Source organism: Canis aureus, chromosome 3 (assembly GCF_053574225.1).
Source record: "Canis aureus isolate CA01 chromosome 3, VMU_Caureus_v.1.0, whole genome shotgun sequence".
NCBI lineage: Eukaryota > Metazoa > Chordata > Mammalia > Carnivora > Canidae > Canis > Canis aureus.
In genome coordinates this window covers 53192928-53215538 of record NC_135613.1, presented here as the reverse complement: position 1 = coordinate 53215538, position 22611 = coordinate 53192928, and the positions used below count along the sequence as shown (strand labels likewise).

General features: G+C 41.7%; 1 protein-coding gene across 1 annotated transcript in view; it reads left to right on the top strand.

The window, feature by feature from the left end:
- DNAH9 (dynein axonemal heavy chain 9) overlaps nucleotides 1-22611 on the top strand; it is a 331426-nt gene that overhangs the window by 185042 nt on the left and 123773 nt on the right. The window contains exons 43-45 of the mRNA XM_077892621.1: nucleotides 1417-1613; nucleotides 10419-10581; nucleotides 12374-12497. Of these exons, the coding sequence (XP_077748747.1) occupies nucleotides 1417-1613; nucleotides 10419-10581; nucleotides 12374-12497 (484 nt within the window). The remainder of the gene's footprint in view (nucleotides 1-1416; nucleotides 1614-10418; nucleotides 10582-12373; nucleotides 12498-22611) is intronic.

Sequence of the window (22611 nt, the reverse complement as noted above, 5' to 3'; positions counted from 1 at the left end):
ATGTGTGGCAAAACCAGAATAGTTTAATGGCTTTCCATGGCCCTGAGATCACCTTCAAACTATATAACTCTTTGATATTTAACTCTTTCTATTTCATTCTTATAAACCAGATAGCAATCCTGGTCTGTCTATAGATAGGACTGTCATCCTTACTTACCCTCCATTAGGTTTGATGAATCTTGTCCCATGGGCTTACAGAGCTAACCCTACAGTGACTAATGCCCCTGCTGATAAATAGCATGTGGATTACTCTTTCCCAGGTGTCTCTCTCAGTCAGAACTTTGGAAGAAAAAATGGCAGATGGGGACAGTTGCTCATACTGGTATAAATTCCTACTTAGGCACTAGAAAACATGCTAGTTCTTGGACTTACTTCCTCTACCACTTTTCTTCCTTTTGAAGTCTCCAGGATTGGGTCTTTTAAAAAATATTTTATTTATTTATTCATGAGAGACACAGAGACATGGGCAGAGGGATAAGCAGGCTCCCTGTGGGGAGCCCCATGTGGGACTTGATCCCAGGACTCTGGGATCATGACCTGAACCAAAGGCCAACGCTCAACCTCTGAGCCACCCAAGTGCCCCCAGGATTGGGTCTTGATAAGTAAATAGTTCCTTTCTAAAGTAAAAAAGAGATTAGCTTTTGATCTCTTTGATACTTAGAGGGTGTATTCGTAGTAAAGAGACACAGACACCCTATCTCTTAAATTAATTGAGTTGTACTAGGTTTTTATTAAACATATTAAGGTCTGCCCTGTGGCAAGAATTAACACACATGGTTCATATATTTATGAAAATATTATATGTAGGGGGCTTTAGTGTGAATGTTTTCAGATTATCAGTATCCCCATAAACAAACCAGCCATCTAAGGATGGCTCATGACATGTTTTTTTTAGAAATCAAGTTCTATGGGATGAGCCATAGAACACTGACAGACACTGGCAGCCTATAGTGTCTATCTCACAGAAAAAAGAAAAGGATGTTATGATGCTGCTGTGGATTGGGAACCAAGACCTGTTGGAATGGTTGTGGAGGAGATGAGGCCATTGGGACATGGATCCCTTCACCCAGCAGTGGTGAAAGAGCCCTTGCTTAGGGAAATCTATCCGTATGTCCCCATCTGCTCCTCTATCCAGACATGGGCTCTTACTATGCATATGGGAAAAGTACCTTCCATTTCCCATCCTCAGCCTGCAAGGAATAACAAACATCACCCATGACTTCATGGAGCTAGTAAATGAATGTTAAACATCTACTTTTTAAGAGCTTCTCAGGAAAAAGGAAGTATTAGAAGCATCACTGATATTTAATTTGCAAGAAATGTTCAGAGAGAAAAAAGCAAATGAGGGTCTTCACTCTGTATGGAATCAGAATTGATTCAGCAGGGAGGATCCTTATGTCTGTGTTCCACCCCCAGGATATTGATGAGACTGTGGAGCAGACCCAAAGCCTGAACATGTATTGCCATTTTGCCAGTGGTATTGGTGAACCAAAGTACATGCCTGTTCAGTCGTGGGGACTTTTGACCCAAACTCTGGTGGAAGCCCTAGAGAACCACAATGAAGTCAACACAGTCATGGACCTGGTTCTCTTTGAGGATGCCATGCGCCATGTGTAAGTGTGCTTCTGTTCTTGCCTTTCCTCAACTGTCTCTTCTTCCCAACATCAGATGTCTTCTTCCCAATGTCAGATGTCCCAACCTTGATAAAACCAGGAAGGCAGAGCTGCTCCTGCCATGAAAATCAAGATGGCGACTCATAGAGCAGCAGTCACAGCTTCTACCACCGGCCCTGGGGGGCAGCAGGCTGCTGAACTGAGGCAGAACTGGATTTATTTCCCTGTCATTTACCATCACTAAGCATGACCACAGTGACACCAAGGGAAATTTTGAGATCATAAAAGAGATATCAGAACAGCTCAGGACCTGCATCCCTACCTCATACGAGTCTGAGGGCCAACTTTACATTAATGAGATTGAAGATTTTTGTTTAAATGCTCACATATGTCAAAAATTAAATACCCTTTTAAGGATCATTGAGTCACTGAGAGTAGTCACCAAGCCTCTCAGATGATTTATACTCACACCGATGCTGTCCCAAAACAGCTCCTTACATTTCCCAACTGAGTCATGTCTACCACCCCTCTCTGCCTTCTAGAATCTTTCCACTCTGTCCCCTGGTTCCCATGCACTTCAGCAGCACAACCCACCTCATCTTCAATTTCTCTGAGCTTCCCCTTCATTGATGATTCTAAGTGAAACCTCCCTGACCCCTGAGTTGAGGAAAACTCTTTTTTCTTCTCCATTCGGTATACCCCAGAACCTAGAAAGAGCTAAATACCTTCCTTCTATCCCATCTCATTTCGTTGGCCCATTTAAACCACCCCCCTCCCTTATCCTTCACAAACCCCAGTTCTTCAAAAGCCCGAGTAACTGGACTTTCATACTCACCATCTCGCCTTGTCACTGCCATCTACTGACATTGACTGCTTCCCCAACATTTACCAACTCCTGAGTGCTTGGACCAGCTTCCCTCCTCAACTATATCTTTCTTCATGGTGGGCATCTTTGTATCACCTGGTCCTTCTGCTCCCTGGCCTCATTAGCTCCAGGGGTCATTTCCTCTATTCCCTCTCAGGCACACACTCGCATGTTCCTACCCTAGAATTTCTGTCATCAGTGATGAACCCATCTCCACAAGCCTACTCTCTGACATGTACCTCCTACCCTTCCACTCATCTGCTCTGTTTTTTTAATTCCAGATATTCTTTCTTTACCTGGTTTTATTGAGATAGAATTGGCATCTAACATTGTATTAGTTTAAGGTGGACAACATCATGATCTGACATAGGTGTAAAATACAAAATGGTTACCACAGTAAGATTAACAGTCATTCACAGGTTACGGGGTTTGTTTGTTTTCCATTGGGATGAGAATTTTAAGATATGTTCTTGTAGCAACTTTCAAATATATGATATGGTATTGTTAACTATAGTCATTGTGTTCTACATTACATCCCCAGAACTTATTTATCTTATATCTCGTATTTTGTACCTTTTGACCACCTTTATGTAATTCCTCAGCCCCATTCCCCCACCTCTGGCAACTAAAAATATGATCTCTGTTTCTATGTGTGTGTTTGTTGTGTTTCTTTTTTCTTTTTCTTTTCTTTTTTTTTTTTTTTTTGGATTCCACATATAAGTAAGATCCATATAGTATTCGTCTTTCTCTGTCTGACTTTCTCCATCTATGACTATCTCACTTCAAGGTCCTTCCATATTTTCCCAAATAAAAATACTCCAGTTACTCTTAAACTTCATCAAGACTTCATTTCATGGAGCCAACCACTTTCTCAGACTCCTTCACCCTTCTACCTACCATGGTTTTGCTATCCTCAACCACCATAAACTTCGTCATCCTGGTACAAGCTCCGCTAACTTTCCTGGCCTTATGTTCATGTGACTTAACCCCATTCTAGTTAATCCCAACTGTCTTATTCCACACCTGGTCCCAACCCTCTGAAGATTGTTGCAGAAAAACCACCACCATTTGGGCTTGGTGTGCTTCAGATTTTCAGCCACATATATCACATGGGCCCTTGACTTAGCTGGAAACCCACCTCCACTACCGTGGGCAGTTTGCTCTCTTACCCTGCCTGTGGTGATTGCATCCCACATTTTTCTTCTTTTATCAAGCTTCTAGTTCCCATCTCTCTTTTTCCCGTTAATGAGCACATCTCTTACTTCACTGAGGTCGTGAAAGCAGCCAGAAGAGAATTCTCTTTCCCTGCCATCAAATCTAACAGCCCATCTGCATCCCACCTGCATGCCACCCACAAGTTGTATCTTCTCTACTATTTCAGTACATGAACCTTCCCTGTTCCTACCTAAGGCCAATCCCTCCATGTACATCCTGGATCTGATCTCTTAGCATCTTCTTAGTGACTTGATTCCTTCCTGAAGTTAAATTATTCATTCTCCCTCCTGCCTCCCTCCTACTTTCTTTCCCCTCTTGTCCCATCATCATTACTTGAGTAATTTCTATCATATGTATCTACCTACAAACCTGCCATATTATTATTATCAAAGGTAATAAACAATTCCTTCACTCTCACATCATCTTCATCTCCTACACCATTTCTTTTTTGCTTCTGTTCACAGCAAACTCATCAAAATTGTTGTCTATACTTGTCATGCTTTCTCACTTCTCATTCTCTTATTGATCTATTTCTTACCAATTGAACAAAGAAGCTTTTTTTTCCAGTCACCACAGAGCCCCTTCTTGCTAAAGTCAGTTGTCACGCTGGGTCCTCACCTTATATAACTTGACTGCTCTGCTGCATTTGTCATGATTAATCACTCTGTTTACATACATCCCCCCATTCATCCACCCACCCACCAATCCACCCATCCATCCATCCATCCATCCATCCATCCATCCATCCATCCAACCAACACATATCTATGGATTAGGCATACTATGAGTGCAGGGACCTTTGTTTTATTCACCGCTAGATCCCTAATACCTAGGACAGTGTCTGGAACATAGCAGGTACTTAACAAAAATTCTTAGCATGTCATTTAGGGTAAATGACGTAGAGGAAAAACAGAGAAGGAAGGGTGGAAGGGTGCTGGTTGAGAGTGGGGAGGGTGTTGATTGCAATTCTAAATAGGGCAGTCAGGAAGACCTCTCCGGAAGGGCAGCATTCGATGTGGCATGCAGGCTACCCTGAACACAGAACTCACCATGGGCCTGGTGTGTAGACCTTTGCACACATCACTTCATTTAGCCTTTACAAAAACCCTGAAGAAAGTAGAGTCTGCTCTTATCCCTATATTACAAATGAGGAAGCTATAACCCAGAGATATGGAAGAAGTTGCCTAGCACCACACACCCCAGAAATAGACAAGCCAAAGCTTATACTTGCACACTGTGGCTCCAGTGGGTTCGCCCTCAGCCATCACACTGTGGTGCTTCCTTGTCTGCATTTCCATCTTTCCCGATCCAGTGTGAGCTCCTTGTGTGCAGACTCGGTCTTGCCCACCGCTGAATCCCCAAAACAGTGTCTGGTGCATACTAGGTGGCCAGGACCAGCATCTGGGGACATCTGTTCATGAACCTCAGAAAATTTCAGTGAGCACTTTCCTTCCTTTTAAACAGCTATCAGACCCTGTGTCATAGTCTTGGAATTGAGACAAATCTCTGTCCTTTCAGGATAAATTAAATTTGGGAGAAGAGCAAGTGATTTGGTCAATGCATTTTCCAACATGGGTGATCAGACTAATACTGTTTGTAGGAAAAAATAAGGCTGTAAAGACTGGCTTGTCTCCCAAGGCTCCTTAACAGGCCCTGAAGATGGTTTTCAGAGAGAAGCCTGAGCTGCATTAGCAATGGAAAAATAAGGGGAGGCAGTTCTCAAGATTAAAGTATATTTGGGCATATAATTTCATGTACGCTTGTTTAAAAACATCAGTTCCCCATGACATTGTCTTTGCATTGCCTTCCTCTCCCCTCCCCATCTATCCCCTTCTGCCCCCTTCTGTCCTTTCTCTTCCCCTCCCCCCCACTCCTGTCCCCTGGGGCCTCTTGACCCTCTGCTACCTCTACCAGACACATAGAGCAGAAACACCCCCCTTATGCCAGAAAATGGAATGTCTACCAACAGTGAGAAACATAAGACCTAAGAGTGACAGAAGATTCGTGGCCTCATGTCACTGCCCACGATGCCCGAGGAAGAGAGGATTCTTTCCAGGGAGGTCCAACTTCTGATACCCAGGGTGGGAGCAGGGTGAGGCAGAGCAGGATGAAGGCTGTAGCACCCCTCAGGAACCCACAGGGCTGGTCGAGGGGCCAAGATAAGGGTATATGTTCATAGGTGCAATGAGGCTTATGCTCTTTTTTTTTTTTTTTACAATTCTATATTTTCACTGGGTTTTTTTTTATTATTATTATTGGAGTTCAATTTGCCAACATATAGCATAACACCCAGTGCTCATCCCACCAAGTGCCCCCCTCAGTGCCTGTCACCCAGTCACCCCAACCCCCCACCCACCTCCCTTTCCACTACCCCTTGTTCATTTCCCAGAGTTAGGTGTCTCTCATGTTTTGTCACCCTCACTGATATTTTCACTCATTTTCTCATTTTGATTTTATCATCTGGCTCTTTCTTCTTACCACATGAGTTCTTAGCCAGCTCTCTGGTCTGCTAATTTTTCCTGCTGCTTTTATGCTGAACCCAACCATGGAGCACTGAGTAGGGGTTATGGGCACAGGTTCTAGAGGCAGAGCCAGACCCACATTCAAATCCTGGGTCTGCCACTCATTGGCTGTGGTGTTCGGCAGAGGACACTGAACTTCCCTGAGCTGCAGTTTCCTCCTCTGGGAAGTGAGGATAATGAGAATGTCTATGTTGTAGGGTTATTGCTATGTGTGCACAGTACTTCATGCTTAACGAGCAGTCCATAGATGCTAGGCTTTTTCTTTGTGCTGTTGTGTCCTTCATGGTACCATTTTGCTCTCTTGCTGATTTTCTTCACCATTCCAGCAAATTTTTATTCTGTGTTTCCTTAAAGTTTCACACCAACTCTTTTCCCCTGCTTTTGGCATAATCCTTATCTTTTTGCTTTGTTTATTGGCTCCCACAGAGATTCTGCCTTTTTTGTTCTCTTAGCGTCACTTAACAAAAAAGGAACATTAGATGTCCTTATCTTGTGCCCCTTCCTTTGTGTATCTTATCCATTCTCTAGGGCATGTGTGTGCACATGTGTGTGCATATGTACACACATGCATATGCATATGTATGCACATATGTGTGTGCATACATACATGTTTGTACACATGTATGCATTGTGCGTGCATATGTGTGTGCTTTTGTAGCCCTCAATAAGCCTCCTTCCTCCAGCTGTGCTGTGGTACATCTTTAGCTTTTGTTTTTAATCTTACAGGAATTCAGTAATGGGCTTAACTTAGACTGCACTGGTTTTCTCGCCCAGGAGCCCTTCAGAATATTGATCTTTTTTTAAAATTTTGTAATTTGAATGCAGAGTCCTTTGCCCTCATCAGAGGTTGTTAATGAATCCCCAGCTGGAGTCCAGTGCTGACAGTTGCAGACTGAACCATTCTTCTCTGAGAACTTCAGAACTAATGATGCATTTCCCATTTAGATATTGAATAGCAGGAACCGTGTTAAACTGAGTTCAGGCCTTCCAGAATAGAGAGGGTGTGGGGTGGCCCAGAGAACCCAGGTGAACTTCTCCTCCAAAGAGAACCCGGATGCCTTAGCACCTCAGTTTCTCTTTTATCCTTGGAGTCCAGCACCCCCTAATATAGACACAAAACTGCTGAGTCCTTCTCCTAGCATAATGTGTAATTGTGTACATCCTCCCAGATGTGATGCTGACTATAAGGTATGTGTTCTGTTTCAGTTTAACCAAAATTTATTGACTACCTTCAATGTGATGGGACTATAGAGGATACAAGATGAGTATACACACTCTCCTGATGCCTCAAAACTAGGATTTAATAAGGGAGCCAGAGAAAGTGTAAATCTATCTGATACGAGACAGAGTCAAAGTATCCCAATTAAATAATTATAAAGGGGAAAAGCAAAACCATAAAGGAACTAAGCATAGGTCAATAAATAATGCCTAAATACTTAGGGGAATTAATTTTCACTACAAAAAGTTAGTGACTTACAATTTTAAATCCAGAAAGCCAGAATTTTCTACACATCTAAAAACACATTAAAACTGAGAGGTGAAAGTGACAAATTGGAGGGATGTTTCAGAACACACCTAAAGGGGTCTTACAAATCTAGAACAGTTCAGTTAAGAAGTGGGCGTTCAGGGCACCTAGGTGGCACAGAGAGGAGCATGTGACTCTTGACCTCAGGGTCATGAGCTTAAGTCCCATGCTGAGTATAGAGATTACTTAAATAAATAAAACTTTTTTAAAAAGAGGGCAATGGACATGAAAAGGAAATTAATAAAATAAAAAATATATACTTAATCATGAATGTGTTTAATTCCCTAGATATCAAAGAAATAAAATTTGAAATCATATTTTCAACCATTCAATTGGCAAAAAATTAAAAAAATATATATAAAACACAGTGTTAACAAGAGTGGGGCCCAGACTCTTCCTACCTGCTAGTAGGTGGGCATTATTGACTTAACCTGCACTCCTGCTAGGGTTTCCTTCTTAGTAGCAAATATATCTCACAGGAGAGAAGAGGCATCGAGGACCCACAAACATTTAGTTTACTGATTCTGCTTATGACCCAGTCATATCAGACCCAGTGTATGTCAGAAATGTGCAATAGTAAGAAAACTCAAGCCACAGGTCAAGAGGAGCCCTGTAACAACCTACATGCTCATATTTTGTTGATGTGTCAAGTCCCACTCATCCAAACTCTCCCCACCCCACCCCAGCCCTTCCTCTAAATTGGTATAACTGCCCTTAAGTTGTTCTATCCACCAATTGCCTTTTGCTTAATGTGAATGTGTTATTTGTCATCATAATACCATTAACACAAGGCAGACACAGGACTGTAGCCTACACAGTTTAATCTCAGATGTATGCTCTACTCTGATTGTTTGACTCCACCTGCATTCTTGTTCTGCTCATTTCTTCAATTCCAAGGTCACTGACACCTGTAATTTCGTCCCCCTTATCCATTTCTTCACAGTGGCTTGATCACTGTGCTATGTGTTCCCAAGTTTTCTGACTTAACACATTCTAATTAAACTCACACAATCTAACATGGTCTTACCCTTCAAAATACTAGACCCGAAAAAAAAAAAGAAAAAAAAAATACTAGACCTGCCATTTGATCAATTCTACCCAAGAAGTTGATAAATTGGTGCCATCATTCTGGGAGGTAGCTTTTCAATATGTTTCAAGAACCATAAAAATTGTCTTACTGTTTGACTTGGCAGTTTTTCTTTTAGGAATCTGTCCTGTGGACGTGATGACAGAGAGAACGAAAAATATTTACATAGCATTATTTATTACTAGAAAATGTTGGAAACAACCTAAATATCCAATAGCAGGCTATTGCAGACAAGGAATTTATTCTGTTGTTCCACATTAAAAGCATGGCTTAGCGAGTACTCGGTGGTGTAGGAAAATATTAAATATTGCTAAATGGAAAAGTGATTTCAAAACACTGGTTAGTATACAATGTGAACACAGTTTTGAAAATAGGATAGATATATATCAAACTTTCAGATGTAATAAGTGTATATACCCACATATACACACTTGTAAACACACAGACTCTAGAAAAAAGTCCAGAAGGGCATAGAGTTAATGTCAGTTGTGTTCATTGCTGTCCAGTAAGTAGAATCATAAGTATTTCTGTATTTTGTGCGATGAGTAGTTATTGTTTTTTTAAAGGTTTATTTATTTATTTATTCATGAGAGACACACAGAGAGAGGCAGAGACATAGGCAGAGGGAGAAGCAGAACCCCTGCGGGGAGCCAATGTGGGACTCAATCCCAGGACTCTGGGATCATGACCTGAGCCAAAGGCAGACACTCAACCACTGAGCCACCCAGGTGCCCAGTTATTGTTTTTAAGATGAGAAAAGAACGAGAGTAGGAGTTATTTTTATAAAGAATGTAGTTACTTTACATAAGGTACATACATAGCTCTAAGAGGAATGAAGAACCTGGAGAAGAGTCTATGGACAGCCTGATGTAGGAACAGCATTTGAAGGCTTGGTGAGACAGGGGGTGGAGGGTCTTCTGCAGGATGTAGTCTAAGCCCAGAGCCTGGGAATCTTTCCTCATTGCTGGGCAGGAATATGGGTACTGAGAGAGCCAAATATAGCTAAAAGGGGATGAATCCAGAAGCCAAGGTAGTGGGTGTCTTGTAGGTTGACACCAAGAACCTACATTCATTACAAGGGCATCAATGTCCAGGGTTCTCTGTTATTCTGCTGACTTGAATTTTACTTCTCTCTTTAGAGGAACAAATAGTTCTGTTCCTGCTGGTTCTTTGGCCTCCCTTGAATTTTTTCTTCACTTTTCTCTCTTTCTTGCCCCCTTGTCTTGCCTAAAAGCACAAGTAGGTGAGGCAAAGTGCTGTGGGAGGTATGACAGAGTCAGGCTCAGCTGGAGGAGAGGCTAGAGGGTGAGTCGGGGTCCCCTCCAGTCCTGCCTGGCTGCCATGAACTCTTCCTCCACTATCACTAGTTCACTTGCCACCAGCTTTGGCTTTTAGCAAAAAGCAGGAGGGACTTCCACCCATTTGGGCAAGAAGGTGAGGCCAGGTCTGGGGACAATTTAACTCCTATTTCCTGCTGCTCAGCCCATGACATGCCTCCAAACAAGGTTCTAGTTCTCACTTGGACCATGGCACCTGCTCCTCATAGAGGAAAGTCTGATCAAAGCCACGTGCCTCTGCTCCTTCTCTGCAGCTGTCACATCAACCGCATCTTGGAGTCCCCACGGGGAAATGCTCTGCTGGTCGGTGTGGGTGGGAGCGGCAAGCAGAGTCTGACAAGGCTTGCGGCTTTCATCAGCTCCATGGATGTATTCCAGATCACGCTGCGGAAAGGCTACCAGATCCAGGACTTCAAGGTAAGAAACAGCTCCCCCTCCAATCACCCACAGCTCCCTGTCACCCTTCATTAGCACTTCACTCCCCTTGCTCAGAACCCCCCCATGAGGGACTGGCCATTCCCTTCTTCAGTTTTGGGCTGGTGACACAAGGGGCTCTTTTCTCATTAGACCCAGGCATGCATTTGTAAAACCTCTGCTACTTCAGCTCCATCTGCATAGCCTTGGCTTTCACTAGATCAGAGGCACATCTCTGTCAAATTTAGCACCCAGCTCCCTCACAGCTGTGGTAGGCTTTGAAGGAATTCTGACAGTCTGCCAAAGTTCTGTAAGAAATTCGTATTTTAGAAGACAGTTCCAGTAACCACCAGGTAGTGGGAGCTGACATTTCCTGGTTCTAGACATTAAGCACTTAGCAGCCATGCTGCATGCTCTGGAAAGGGGGGAACGGATTTATACGATCTTCAGAGGTCACTGAAGTCCCCTCCCTTTTGTGCCTGCCTATAGCTGTGGCAAGGTCAGGAGTCCTGATGTAATTTCCACCAGGATGCTGCACTTGCTGTCCCTAGGAGAATTCCAGCCAGCATGGAGCCAGACCTACCCACTTGCTTAATAATCTCTCAGCCAGGGGTGCTCACTGCTCTGAAACCACAGCTCAGCCTCTCAATGACTGGCTGGATCTAAGGTCATATGCAAATTTCATGTTAGATCAATCTTCAGTGGTCAAAAAAAAAAAGGAGTAAACAAGATAGTGCATATGAGAATTACCTACTTACAGAATGATCTAAGACATTAGTGTATTAGGTTCTCAACCTCAGCTATACACCAGAATCCCCTTCAAGTAATGCTGACACCTGCATCACCCTCCAGAAATTTGGGCTTAACTAGTCTGAGAAATGGCCCGGGCATCAAGACTTTTCAAAGCATCTCCCAGATGGTTCCGGTGAGAGTTGAGAAACGTTATCTTAGCTAATTCTGTAAATGCATAAGGTTGAGAACGGTTGATATTAAAAGAAGTTCACTAACTTTAAAGGGGAATTATATATAGGACATGAAAAAAGCTTTGCTGTAAGGAAATGCATGAGGCTCTCAAAATGAGCTTTGAGTGGTACAAACGAGAAGAGCAAGATCAGGGACTGATGGCTGAGCTTTGTGAGAGGGATAGAGAGATTGAACCAAGATTGACTAAGCTGGAAAAATTCGGGGCTTGGCATCCAAGCCTAAAACTTCATCCACCTGCAATTTTGAATGGATATAATTTCCTAACAGATGATCTTGTGTGTGTGTGCGTGTTCCCTAGTATATTTTATTCCAAAACAAAGCTTTTGCTGGAGCGAGTCATGAGAACACAAGACACTGTTAGCATAAGACACATTCATCATCTGGATCAGTAGCCCCAAATTCGTGACTCTCCTGTCAAGACCAAGAGCAATTGCTTGCCTTCTGGGGCAGGTAATTCACTTATATGATGATATAAGTAACACAGATGAACAGGGACTATCTCTGTCCCTTTGGAAATCTGTTACCTCTTTGCACAAAGCAGGAGCTCCAAAAGCTCATACAGGAGCCACAGTGTTTGTATGATTTAAAGATCACAATGTTTAATTTTACTTGTCCACCTCTATTGGGATTGAGACCATATTTCCCTACTTGTCAGTACAAAATAGCACTCCTTCCTAACTTTCCATTGCTGTTTTGCTTTGTTTCCCATTAAAGTAGATGAGGAAATGATCCCATTCCTAAAGAGTGGGTTTGGGACCTCTTTCAATAAGTCCATCTTCCCAAAGATCTCTAATATTGATAATTTCTACAGATGGACCTGGCCAGTTTGTGTCTGAAAACTGGGTTGAAAAATCTCAGCACAGTGTTTCTCATGACCGACGCCCAAGTGGCTGATGAGAAGTTCCTTGTGCTCATCAATGATCTCCTGGCATCTGGTAAGAAACCCTTTGCACTTGAATGTAGATTCCCCCTGGAGTCAGAGTCATTCCAAAGTGCTCCAAGATCCAGAGAACTAGGTCCTGATAGAGGACTGGTTCTTTAAGACCCTTCTAGGGTCAGTGATGTGCCTTATCCTTTCATTGCAAACAGTAATCTCGGGGCTCTCTTACTGGAACTAGATCTGATCATTGGGAAAAAAACATGTTAAGGGTCTGCTGAGCCCAGAGAGAAGGTGCTGTTCCCTTCCCATATTCAAGACAGAGAGAAACTAGAATGTGTGCAGTATTTCAGGTATATTAGATATTGGCAAGAAGATACACAGAGAATTTGCACACAATAGGGCAATATTAGGCTACTAATTTAGTCAAGGATTCAGAACCTGATGCAAGCAAAGTAGAAGCAATAGAAAATGTAGAATATCTCTAAAATGGTTTTCCTTGGTTTCCAAAAATCTGTCAACCATCCTGGGGCTCTGTCAGTAAAATATAGGACTTCATTGGAAAGTTCAGTTGTGATACTTTACTATCCTTATTTATTTAGGAATTATGTCAATCATTCTGGGTAAAAAAAAATTACACACACACACATGCATATATATAAACATAACCTGATATATATATAAGTATATATACCCAAGAGTACAAGACAATAGAGGACTTGAATTAATGCATTTACAGAAATGGGAGGTGTGTGTTTTTGCATTTATATTCATTAAACCTAGAATATGCTTTCCTGGCTCTTAAACCAAATTTGGCATCTGCAAAACTACCTCTTCATCTGGATTAAGAACAGAGTCAATGCACAGATGTTCCAGAACAAAATTTCTGCCTCTAGCTTTTCAGCGTTTGAAAGCCCTGGTATCCACAGTCCACCCCCTCGACTGGCTAACTGAATGCTTTTTAGTTTATGAAATCCAGAACTGTGATCACAGCATATTTCTCCATAGTCTATCCCATGCAATCCCTAGCAATATCACTGCTTCTAATCATTGTCTGCTTCAAATTTTGTTTGCTTATACTCTAGGTCATTTTGCCATCACCCATGAAGAGCCGCTGGTCCCTTGTCCTGATCATGTACTAACAGGCTCTATGTGCAATCTTTGGATTGCTTCTGATGAGGATTAGAGTCCCAAGGTCCTTACTGTGCTGTCTGTAAGCATTATACTGATTTCTACTACAAAGTTACTTTATATACGGAAGTTTACCTTACTAGCTCCTATTCCTTTTCTTCTCCAACCCAATACATTTTCTTCAATCTAAATACTGTCTTAACATCCTACCACTTTCCTCAGCAGTATTTTTTTTTATTTTATTTTTATTTATGATAGTCACACAGAGAGAGAGAGAGAGAGAGGCAGAGACACAGGCAGAGAGAGAAGCAGGCTCCATGCACCGGGAGCCCGACGTGGGATTCGATCCCGGGTTTCCAGGATCGCGCCCTGAGCCAAAGGCAGGCGCCAAACCGCTGCGCCACCCAGGGATCCCTCCTCAGCAGTATTTTATTACAATGTTGCCTCATCTTTTATTTTACTAAATAATGAGGTGTCCAACAGTGCTCCCACCTTGTGCCCTAAAGTTTAATTTCTAAAACAATCCAAAAAGGTAAAATTGTGTTTCCAAAAACTTATGGCCTTGGAAAAACCAGACATGTTGCCAGCCTCACTCTGTATTTTGGTTGGCTTCATTCCAGCCAGGTCACCTTCTCCTAAAATAATGTCTGAGACACAGAAATTTATATGCATTCACCAATTGAAATTTTATTTATCAATTAAGTATTTTTAATTTTTCATTTAGAAGACAACTTTCTCAAGTTTAAATGAATTTCTGAAGCCCTGCCCAGTGAGAGCATAATGTAATCAGCTTGCTCCAAGGTCATGAAGTTTCAAGTTCATATTCCTCCTTTAAATCTTCTATATAAAAATAAGATTTACATACACCCATTAAAATGGAGGTGAACTTAGAAGTAATACTTCTCTGATATTCCTCTCTTTGTTCTTAGCCACTTTGACAGGGAGAACTAGAGCATATCTTAGTTCTAATTTTCCCTGTCAAATAAATCATTTGCTAGAAATTAATTGACTGCCAGTCCAGAGAGGGCTTCAGGAATTCCTCAGGACCTCCACACCACCTTCATTTTTCAATTTTGTGGGGTTGTGCAATCCCTCCACTCTTGGATAACACAGGGCAGACTGTGACACTGTGTCAAGCTACCTTGCCATGAGCTCATCCCTCTCTAGTTATCCATAAGTCCTATTAGTTTAGAGATAGAGGTACAGTGAGTGTATTCCACTGATTCAACTCTCCCCCCAAAATATCCTCCTCCATATCCTACTAATATGATGCCATAGGCTCTCTGGCTTCCTCTCACACTCCTTTAGCTCATTGTTTTATTCCTTGATTTCCTGATGCCATTTCCAAAATCAAGCTCTAATGGTAATTCAGTGCTTGAATCCCACTTCTGACACTAACCAAACATTTCAGAACCTATCATTATGCCAGTTGCATCTCAGTTGGATTACAGATTGACAGGAAGAAATCCTCCATGCAAAGTTTAAAAATTAAGTATAGTTCTTAGCTTAATTAGCAAAAGGTACATAATTGCCTAAGAAGTTGGGTGGCCATACAGATCAGAAACAAAGGAAACATATCTTTGAATCACTTCTCTCGGCTGCCAGAGCCCCACCTTGGCATCATGTAGCTGCTGGTGAAACTATGTGTGAAAATCTAGTCCTTCCTGAATCTGATAAGTCCAGATTTTGCTATATCCTTATTGCCCTATTTTATAATTCCTGAAGAATGCACACTGGCCATCAAACCCAAGTATTTAAGAAATTCTTATAAAATATGTCTTCTCTTCATTCTTAAACCAAACTCAGAACCAGCAAGGCCCAATCCTAATCTCAAGGGAGGAAATGGAATCATTCCCTGGCTTTTTAGTACAGCACAACTGTCTCCAACTTTCACACATTCCAGAAAGTCCATTTTACTGCAGTCTAAGCTGAGACAACCTCATCTGCTCCAGGTGTGGTGTCTCTTCCTTTCCAAACTCTGCCAGGTTTCATACTTTATTTTATTTTGGGATCTTATGTTGGGATTTTCCTTCTGCTTTTCAAAAGGTTTAAATTTCCCTCCAAAGTTAACATTTCTCTTCCCTGGCCCAAACTAAATCACTTTCCATTTCTTCATATATTCAGGATCCACTTATTAAGCTCCCGTGTTCCAATCAGTAAGTGATGCACTCAAAGATGAGTATCATACACTCTTTATGTGGCGCATCAAAATAGTTTATAACCAGCTGGGGCTCCCTTGTTAAAAAGTCCTGTGCCTCTCCATGTCTGAACCAAATTGTCCTTTTCATATGTGAGCCAGTATCCTGTCAGTATATAGAACATGAAAAGATCACCTCATCATCCGGAATCCTAAAATGATTAGATCCAGAGTTGATGTGTTAGTAATCTTCACCCATCACATAAAAATTTGGAATGTGGGGGGTGCATGGTGGCTCAGTGAATTGAGCAGTTGACTTGATTTCAACTCAGGTCATGATCTCAGGGCTGTGAGATCAAGCACCACATTGGGCTCTGCACTGAGCATGGAGCATGCTCACGATTCTCTCCATCTCCCTCTGCTCCTCCCCCCACTCATATGTGTGCTCACTCACTCTCTTTCTAAAAAAAGAAAAGAAAATTTGGAGTCTGGAAATATTCATAACAGACTTGCTATTGGATTGTTATTCTCCCATAAGACCCAGAACTACATATCCTGATGGGCCATTTTTGCTTTACATATATGGAGATCTGGCCCAGTCTCCCTGGAAAGAGAAAAGACAAAGTGTGGGACAAAAAGAGAAGCCATCCAGCATGCACCAGATCCCCTGAAAATACTTATGATCTCCACCAGATGTGTCCTCAAACCACAGATGTGGAAATTTAAATCACCTGGTTGGCTCTCCGGCTACCAAACAGAAATGCCAAAGGATATGAATAATCATTCTTTCCTTTCCTTCACATGGTGCTAAATTTCCACATAAGTTTTTGAGACTATGTCCCTGTGCATTCTCCTATATTACTGACCTCTCCATTATCATCTCTACCCAAGAGATAATCAACTGCCACCCATTTTACCCCTTAGCTAGCCATTCCTGAATCCAAATCATAGCTATCGTAACTACACCACTGATCTTTTCATCTGTTGTTTCAACAAATGTAGACACTTCTTTTTTTTTTTTTTTAAAGATCTATTTATTTACTTGAGAGAGAGAAGGAGAGCACAAGTGGGGGAAGGATCAGAGAGACAGGAAGAGAAATCCTCAAGCAGATTCCCTGCTGAACACAGAGCCTGAAGCGGGGCTCAATCCCAAGATACTGAGATCATTATCTGAACCAAAATTGAGAGTCAAATGCTCAACCAACGGAGTTACCCAGACACTCCAATAAATATAGACACTTCTTAACTCATCCCCCACCTCCTAGGCAGTACTTCCTCTAATCCATTCTCCTCACTGCTTCCAAAAGGTCTTTCTAAAATAGTTTCTTCATTGGTTTCTAACTAAACGCAGGAGAAAAATCCAAGAAAATACCCTGCTGTTGACCTGCTCTATGATCTAGTAATTCCTAACTCTCTGAAATAACACACTATACTTCCTTAACATCCTTATACTATTTCTTTTGAGCTTTATGCCCTCTCCTCCTTTGTCCGGATTAACTTCTATCCATAGCACAAAATTTATCTTGAGCATTCTCTCTCTAGAACATCTTCACTGATCACTGTCACCCCTAAGAGTGAGAAAAACCCCTCCACATTTCTACAGCACTCCATGCCTGCACACACCACCATTGTACTGAAACAGCATTGTAAATTTACAAAAGGCAGAGACTATATTGTCTGTCATTGGTTGATTTTTTTTTGTATGATAGTCACGCAGAGAGAGAGAGAGAAAGAGAGAGAGAGGCAGAGACACAGGCAGAGGGAGAAGCAGGCTCCATGCACCGGGAGCCCAACGTGGGATTCGATCCCGGGTCTCCAGGATCACGCCCTGGGCCAAAGGCAGGCGCCAAACCGCTGCGCCACCCAGGGATCCCGATTTTTTTTTGTTACTAAATAACGTAGGGATACAAAAGGAAAATGATTAAGTAACTACTGCCCAATTTAGGAAATAAAACAATGCTGATAGAATTATAACCCTCCATCATTCATATTGTCAATAGTTACCACATCTCTGGTCCCATAATTAGTATTCAGGAGGAATTTGTTGAACTAAGGTGTGTGATATCATGAGAATGATGTGCTGTCTTATGTATTAGATATCACTGTTGCACATGTGCTTTGAGATGGCTTTCAGGCATGCAGAGTGAGGTGCACAGGTCCTGAAACAGCCACCACACTCCCCTTCTCTCTTTCCCTTGAGGCCAGAGAAATGTTCTGGAAAAATGAGGCCAGAGCCTTACCTTAGCGTCATCTGTTTTGTCATCAAGCTCCAACTAACAGAAGCATTTAAAACTATAAGGATCTCCTCCTCCAGAAGCAGTTATGGCCTCTGAAAATCCCACAGGAGCACAGAGAAGATGAGTCTGACTTGGAAAGTATCAGGGCACAATAATGATGGCACAAATTGGAGGCAGAAATAATGTTTCCCAAATTTTGGCCTTAGGAGGAAACTTTTCAAATATTTAAATAGGCTCTGCCTCTATTCACGTCTCCAAATCCCCTCCACAGTTCAATCCCCTGCTTTTAGTAACTACCTATGTCACACAATAAATGACAGCTATATTGTCAGGAGAAATTGGAGGAACAACTTGAAGATACAGACTTTGCTCCCAAATCAGAGGCACTATGTTCCATCTGAGGACCTTCTTCTTAAGGGCTCTTGGGACCTAGTGGCAGACAGCAACATCCTTAGAGCACAGAGAAAGTCTCCAATGGCCTGGTGCTTTCAGCCTCTCAGCCCTATGGGTATCACATAAACCAGAGTAGCAAATTTGTTTTTCTATCCAGGGTCAGAAAGTTAATATCCTCAGTTTTATAGACCAGATAGTCTCTGTCACAGCTACGCAACTCTGTTGTTTTATTGGGAAAACAGCCATAGACAATATGTAAATGAGTGATTGCTGCTGTGACCAATAAAACTTTATTTATGGACAGTAAAATTCGAATCTCCTATAATTTTTACAAGTCATTAAGCGTTATTATTTTAATTTTTTCAACCATTTAAAATTGTAAGAATCATTCTTAGCTTCCAGGCCGTGCACATAGAGGCAGCAGGCCAGATTAGCCTATAGACTATAGTTGGACTTAGTATGTTATACATAAAACATCAACAGAACTGGAGCACCTGGGTAGCTCAGTAGGTTAAGTGTCTGCTTTGGCTAAGGTCATGATCCCAGGGGACTGGGATCGAGTCCCAGAATCGTGTTTCCTGCTCAGTAGGGAGTCACTGCTCATTCTCACTCTCTCTCACTCTCTCTCTCTCAAATAAATGAAATCTTAAAAAAAAAAAAAAGAACCTAGGTCTCCCATATTTTGAATAATAGAAAGGCAAAGGATACAGACCGTGCTATTACAGATGTTCTAAAACCAAAGAGGGGATGCCTGGGTGGCTCAGCGGTTGGGTGTCTGCCTTTGGCTCGGGCGTGATCCTGAGTTCCAGGATCAGGCTCCCTGCATGAAGTCTGCTTCTCCCTCTGCCTGTATCTCTGTGTCTCTGTCTCTGTCTCTCTCTCTCTCTCTGTCTGTCTCTCATGAATAAATAAGTAAAATCTTAAAAAAAAAAAAAAAAGAAAGAAAGAATGGAAGTCCTCGCAGGAGGGCTCTAAAGTTAACAGAGACAGGAATGCAGATTATCAGAGACGTGAGGGAAAAAAAAAAAAAAAGAATACAGACCAGCGTAGACATGAAGGAAGAAGGAATACAGTCAACTCCTGAACCTGGATGAGTATGGGTCATGTCAACTCCATCTGAGTGTTGTTGCTCTTTTTAAAACTTCTCTGAACTCCTTAATTCCCAACACATGCTAAATACTATTTCATTTTCTTAGAGTTTCCTCTGACCTCTGTTTTTATCAAATGAGACAGAATGGGGTTGTTCCATTAATAAGACCTTAGTTTTAACAAGTTATAGCTCAGAGTGTTTTATATGCATGCTACAAAATAGCTTAATGAATGGGAGTTAAATCAAGTTTGTCCAATTAAGGGAAGAAAGTAAGTGATCGCTTTCATGATAATCCTTTTTTTTTTTTTCATTTTGACCTTTGAAACGATTAAGTCTAATTAGTATAAAATCCTTACTGAACTCCTGCCTGGGTTAGTGTGGTCAGACTATGAAGGCCAGAAATGTATTGGAAGCTGGCATGAGTTTCCTTCAGATAAAGTAGTTCAAGGAAGTGCCACAGCTGCAGTGATATAAAATCAGAATTCCCGTCACTCTAATTAGTTATAGACCGTTTGCCAAGCCACCCACCTTTGAGGACCTCATCCAAGTCCACAAGGAGGTAACATGGGTAGGGTGGCCCCAGTAGCTTCTTCAACCTCCTGCATTTCTATGATGTTCCCATTTCTGTGTCAGTTATGGGGGAATTTCTCTCATTGAGAAGACCCAGTTCCAGGACACCTGGATGACTTGGTGGTTGAACATCTGCCTTTGGCTCAGGTCATGATCCTGGGGTTCTGGGATCTAGTCCCGCACTGGGCTCACCTCAGGGAGCCCGCTTCTCCCTCTGCCTATGTCTCTGCCTCTCTTTCTGTGTCTCTTATGAATAAATAAATTTTTTTTATAAAAGAAGACCTGGTTGCTTAGTGTGATCCTCACAACTGTCCTTAGACCCCACAGCCCCTTTCCATGTCTGTATAAGTTTTTCCTCTCCTCTGAGATAACCATCTCTACTCCCCAAGACCAACTCTTCCATTTGAGCCAGGAGTCCCCGCCCCACAGCCTCTGATTCAGAACCCTGCTCTGTCCCTTCTTTTTTCCCAATTTCTGACTCTCCTTCATAGTTTTCATGCTCTCACCACCCACATTTACTTTCTCCCCTTTACGGTTTTCTAGATTTCCTTACAAATTCTTCCAGCCACACAGAAAGCAATAATCCCCACCCCTGTGTAGTTATGAATGATGTTGCAAAGTAGAAACTTCCAGTGTGCGTGGGCAAGAGTTTCTCTACAATAGGTACCCAAAACATAGATTGCTCTTTTGTCTGGTATGTGCATTTCAACTTTATAAAAAGTGCCAGGATGCTGTCCAGAGTGACTGTGTACAGTTCCTCTCTGACCAATAGTGCATGAACACCTGTTTCCTCCCAATATCGCCAGCAACTGCTTTCCCTGACCTACTGGTTTTTGCCAATGGGCGTGAAATGAAATCTCACTATCTTCTTTCCCTTTTTCCTTGTGATCTTGAGCATCTTTTCATGGGTTTACTATCTATTCATCTTCTGTGAGTTCCCTGTTTATGTGGTTTGCCCTTTTGCTCTTGGGGTTTTATGTTGGTTTTTTTGTTTTTCGTTTTTGTTTTTTGTTTTTGTTTTCTTTTTCCTATGGATTAGAGTTCCTTGTATATTCTGGATACTAACCCTTTGTTCATTACATGGGTTGTAAGTACCTTTTGAAGTCTGCATCTGACTTTTGTCATGCTGATTTAGTTTAAATGCTGTAAAACTTAACAGTTCTTTTTAATGCTCTGTGGTGTTTCAGAAATTTTGTTCTAGGGGCAGCCCTGGTGGCTCAGCGGTTTAGCGCTGCCTTCAGTCCAGGGCGTGATCCTGGAGACCTGGGATCGAGTCCCACATCGGGCTTCCGGCATGGAGCCTGCTTCTCCCTCTGCCTGTGTCTCTGCCTCTCTTTCTCTCTCTCTCTCTCTCTCTCCATGAATAAATAAATAAAATCTTAAAAAAAAAAAAAGAAATTTTGTTCTATCCAACATGATAAAAGTTATCTCCTGCATTTTGTTTCTAAATGATTACTGTTTTGGGGGCACCTGGGTGACTCAGTCAGTTGAGTGACTCTTGATTTCCATTCATTGGTGGTGGGATCGAGCCCTGTGTCAGATTCCATGTTCAATGGGGGTCTGTTTCCAGATTCTCTCCCTCTGCCACTCTACCCACTCTTTCTCTTTCTCTCTCTTTAAAATATATGGAGAAATCTTTAAAAATATAAATTGTTACTGTTTTACTTTTCATATTTATGTCTTGAATCCACCTAAAATTTATTTTTAATTTATTTATTAGGGAGAGAAAGAGAGAGAAGTAGGGGAGTAGGAGGGGGGAGGGACAGAGAGAATCTCAAGCAGACTCCCCACCGAGCACAGAGCCCAACTTGCGGCTCAGTCTCACGACCCTAAGATCATGACTTGACCCAAAATCAAGAGTCTGACACTTAACCAACTGAGCCACCGAGGTGCCCCTAAAATTTATTTCTATATAGCGTTCCTTTAACTTTTAATCTTAATAATGGATTATCCTAACATCACATATTGATTAATCCATCTCATGGCTGCACACCAGTATTTAACATCAGTTTCTTGTTTATAATTGGGACTATTTCTAAGTTATTACCCTCAGTGTTCTATTCATTTGGCCCATACCAATTTTACATGGTTTTATATAACATAGTTTTATAAGGAGACTCGACTTGTGGTACAGCAAGTCCATCCCTCTGGTTCTTCTTCAGAAATGTCATGGCTGTTCTTTATCCTTTGCTCCTCTGTATACAATTTTAGAGTATGCTTATCAGGATCAAGAAAGAAAACCATCTGATTTTTATTTATTGGAATTGCATCTTTATGATGGGGGTAATATTGAGTCATCCTCCCCTGAGCACAATTTTTCTTTCCATTTATTTAGGGTTTTGTTTATGCCCTTCAGGGGTATGTTACACTTCTTATACCAAGATCTTGACATATTTTCATATATTACTACCTATCTCATAGTTTCTATTTGTATCCTAACTTTTAAAGTAACATTTTTGGGGGTTGCCTAGCTGGCTCAGTTAGTAGTATGTGTGACTCTTGATCTCAGGCTTATGAGTTTAAGCCCAATGTTGGGTATAGAGATTACTTAAAAATAATTAAATATTTTTTAAAAAATATGAAAGGGGCACCTAGGTAGCATAGTTGGTTAAGC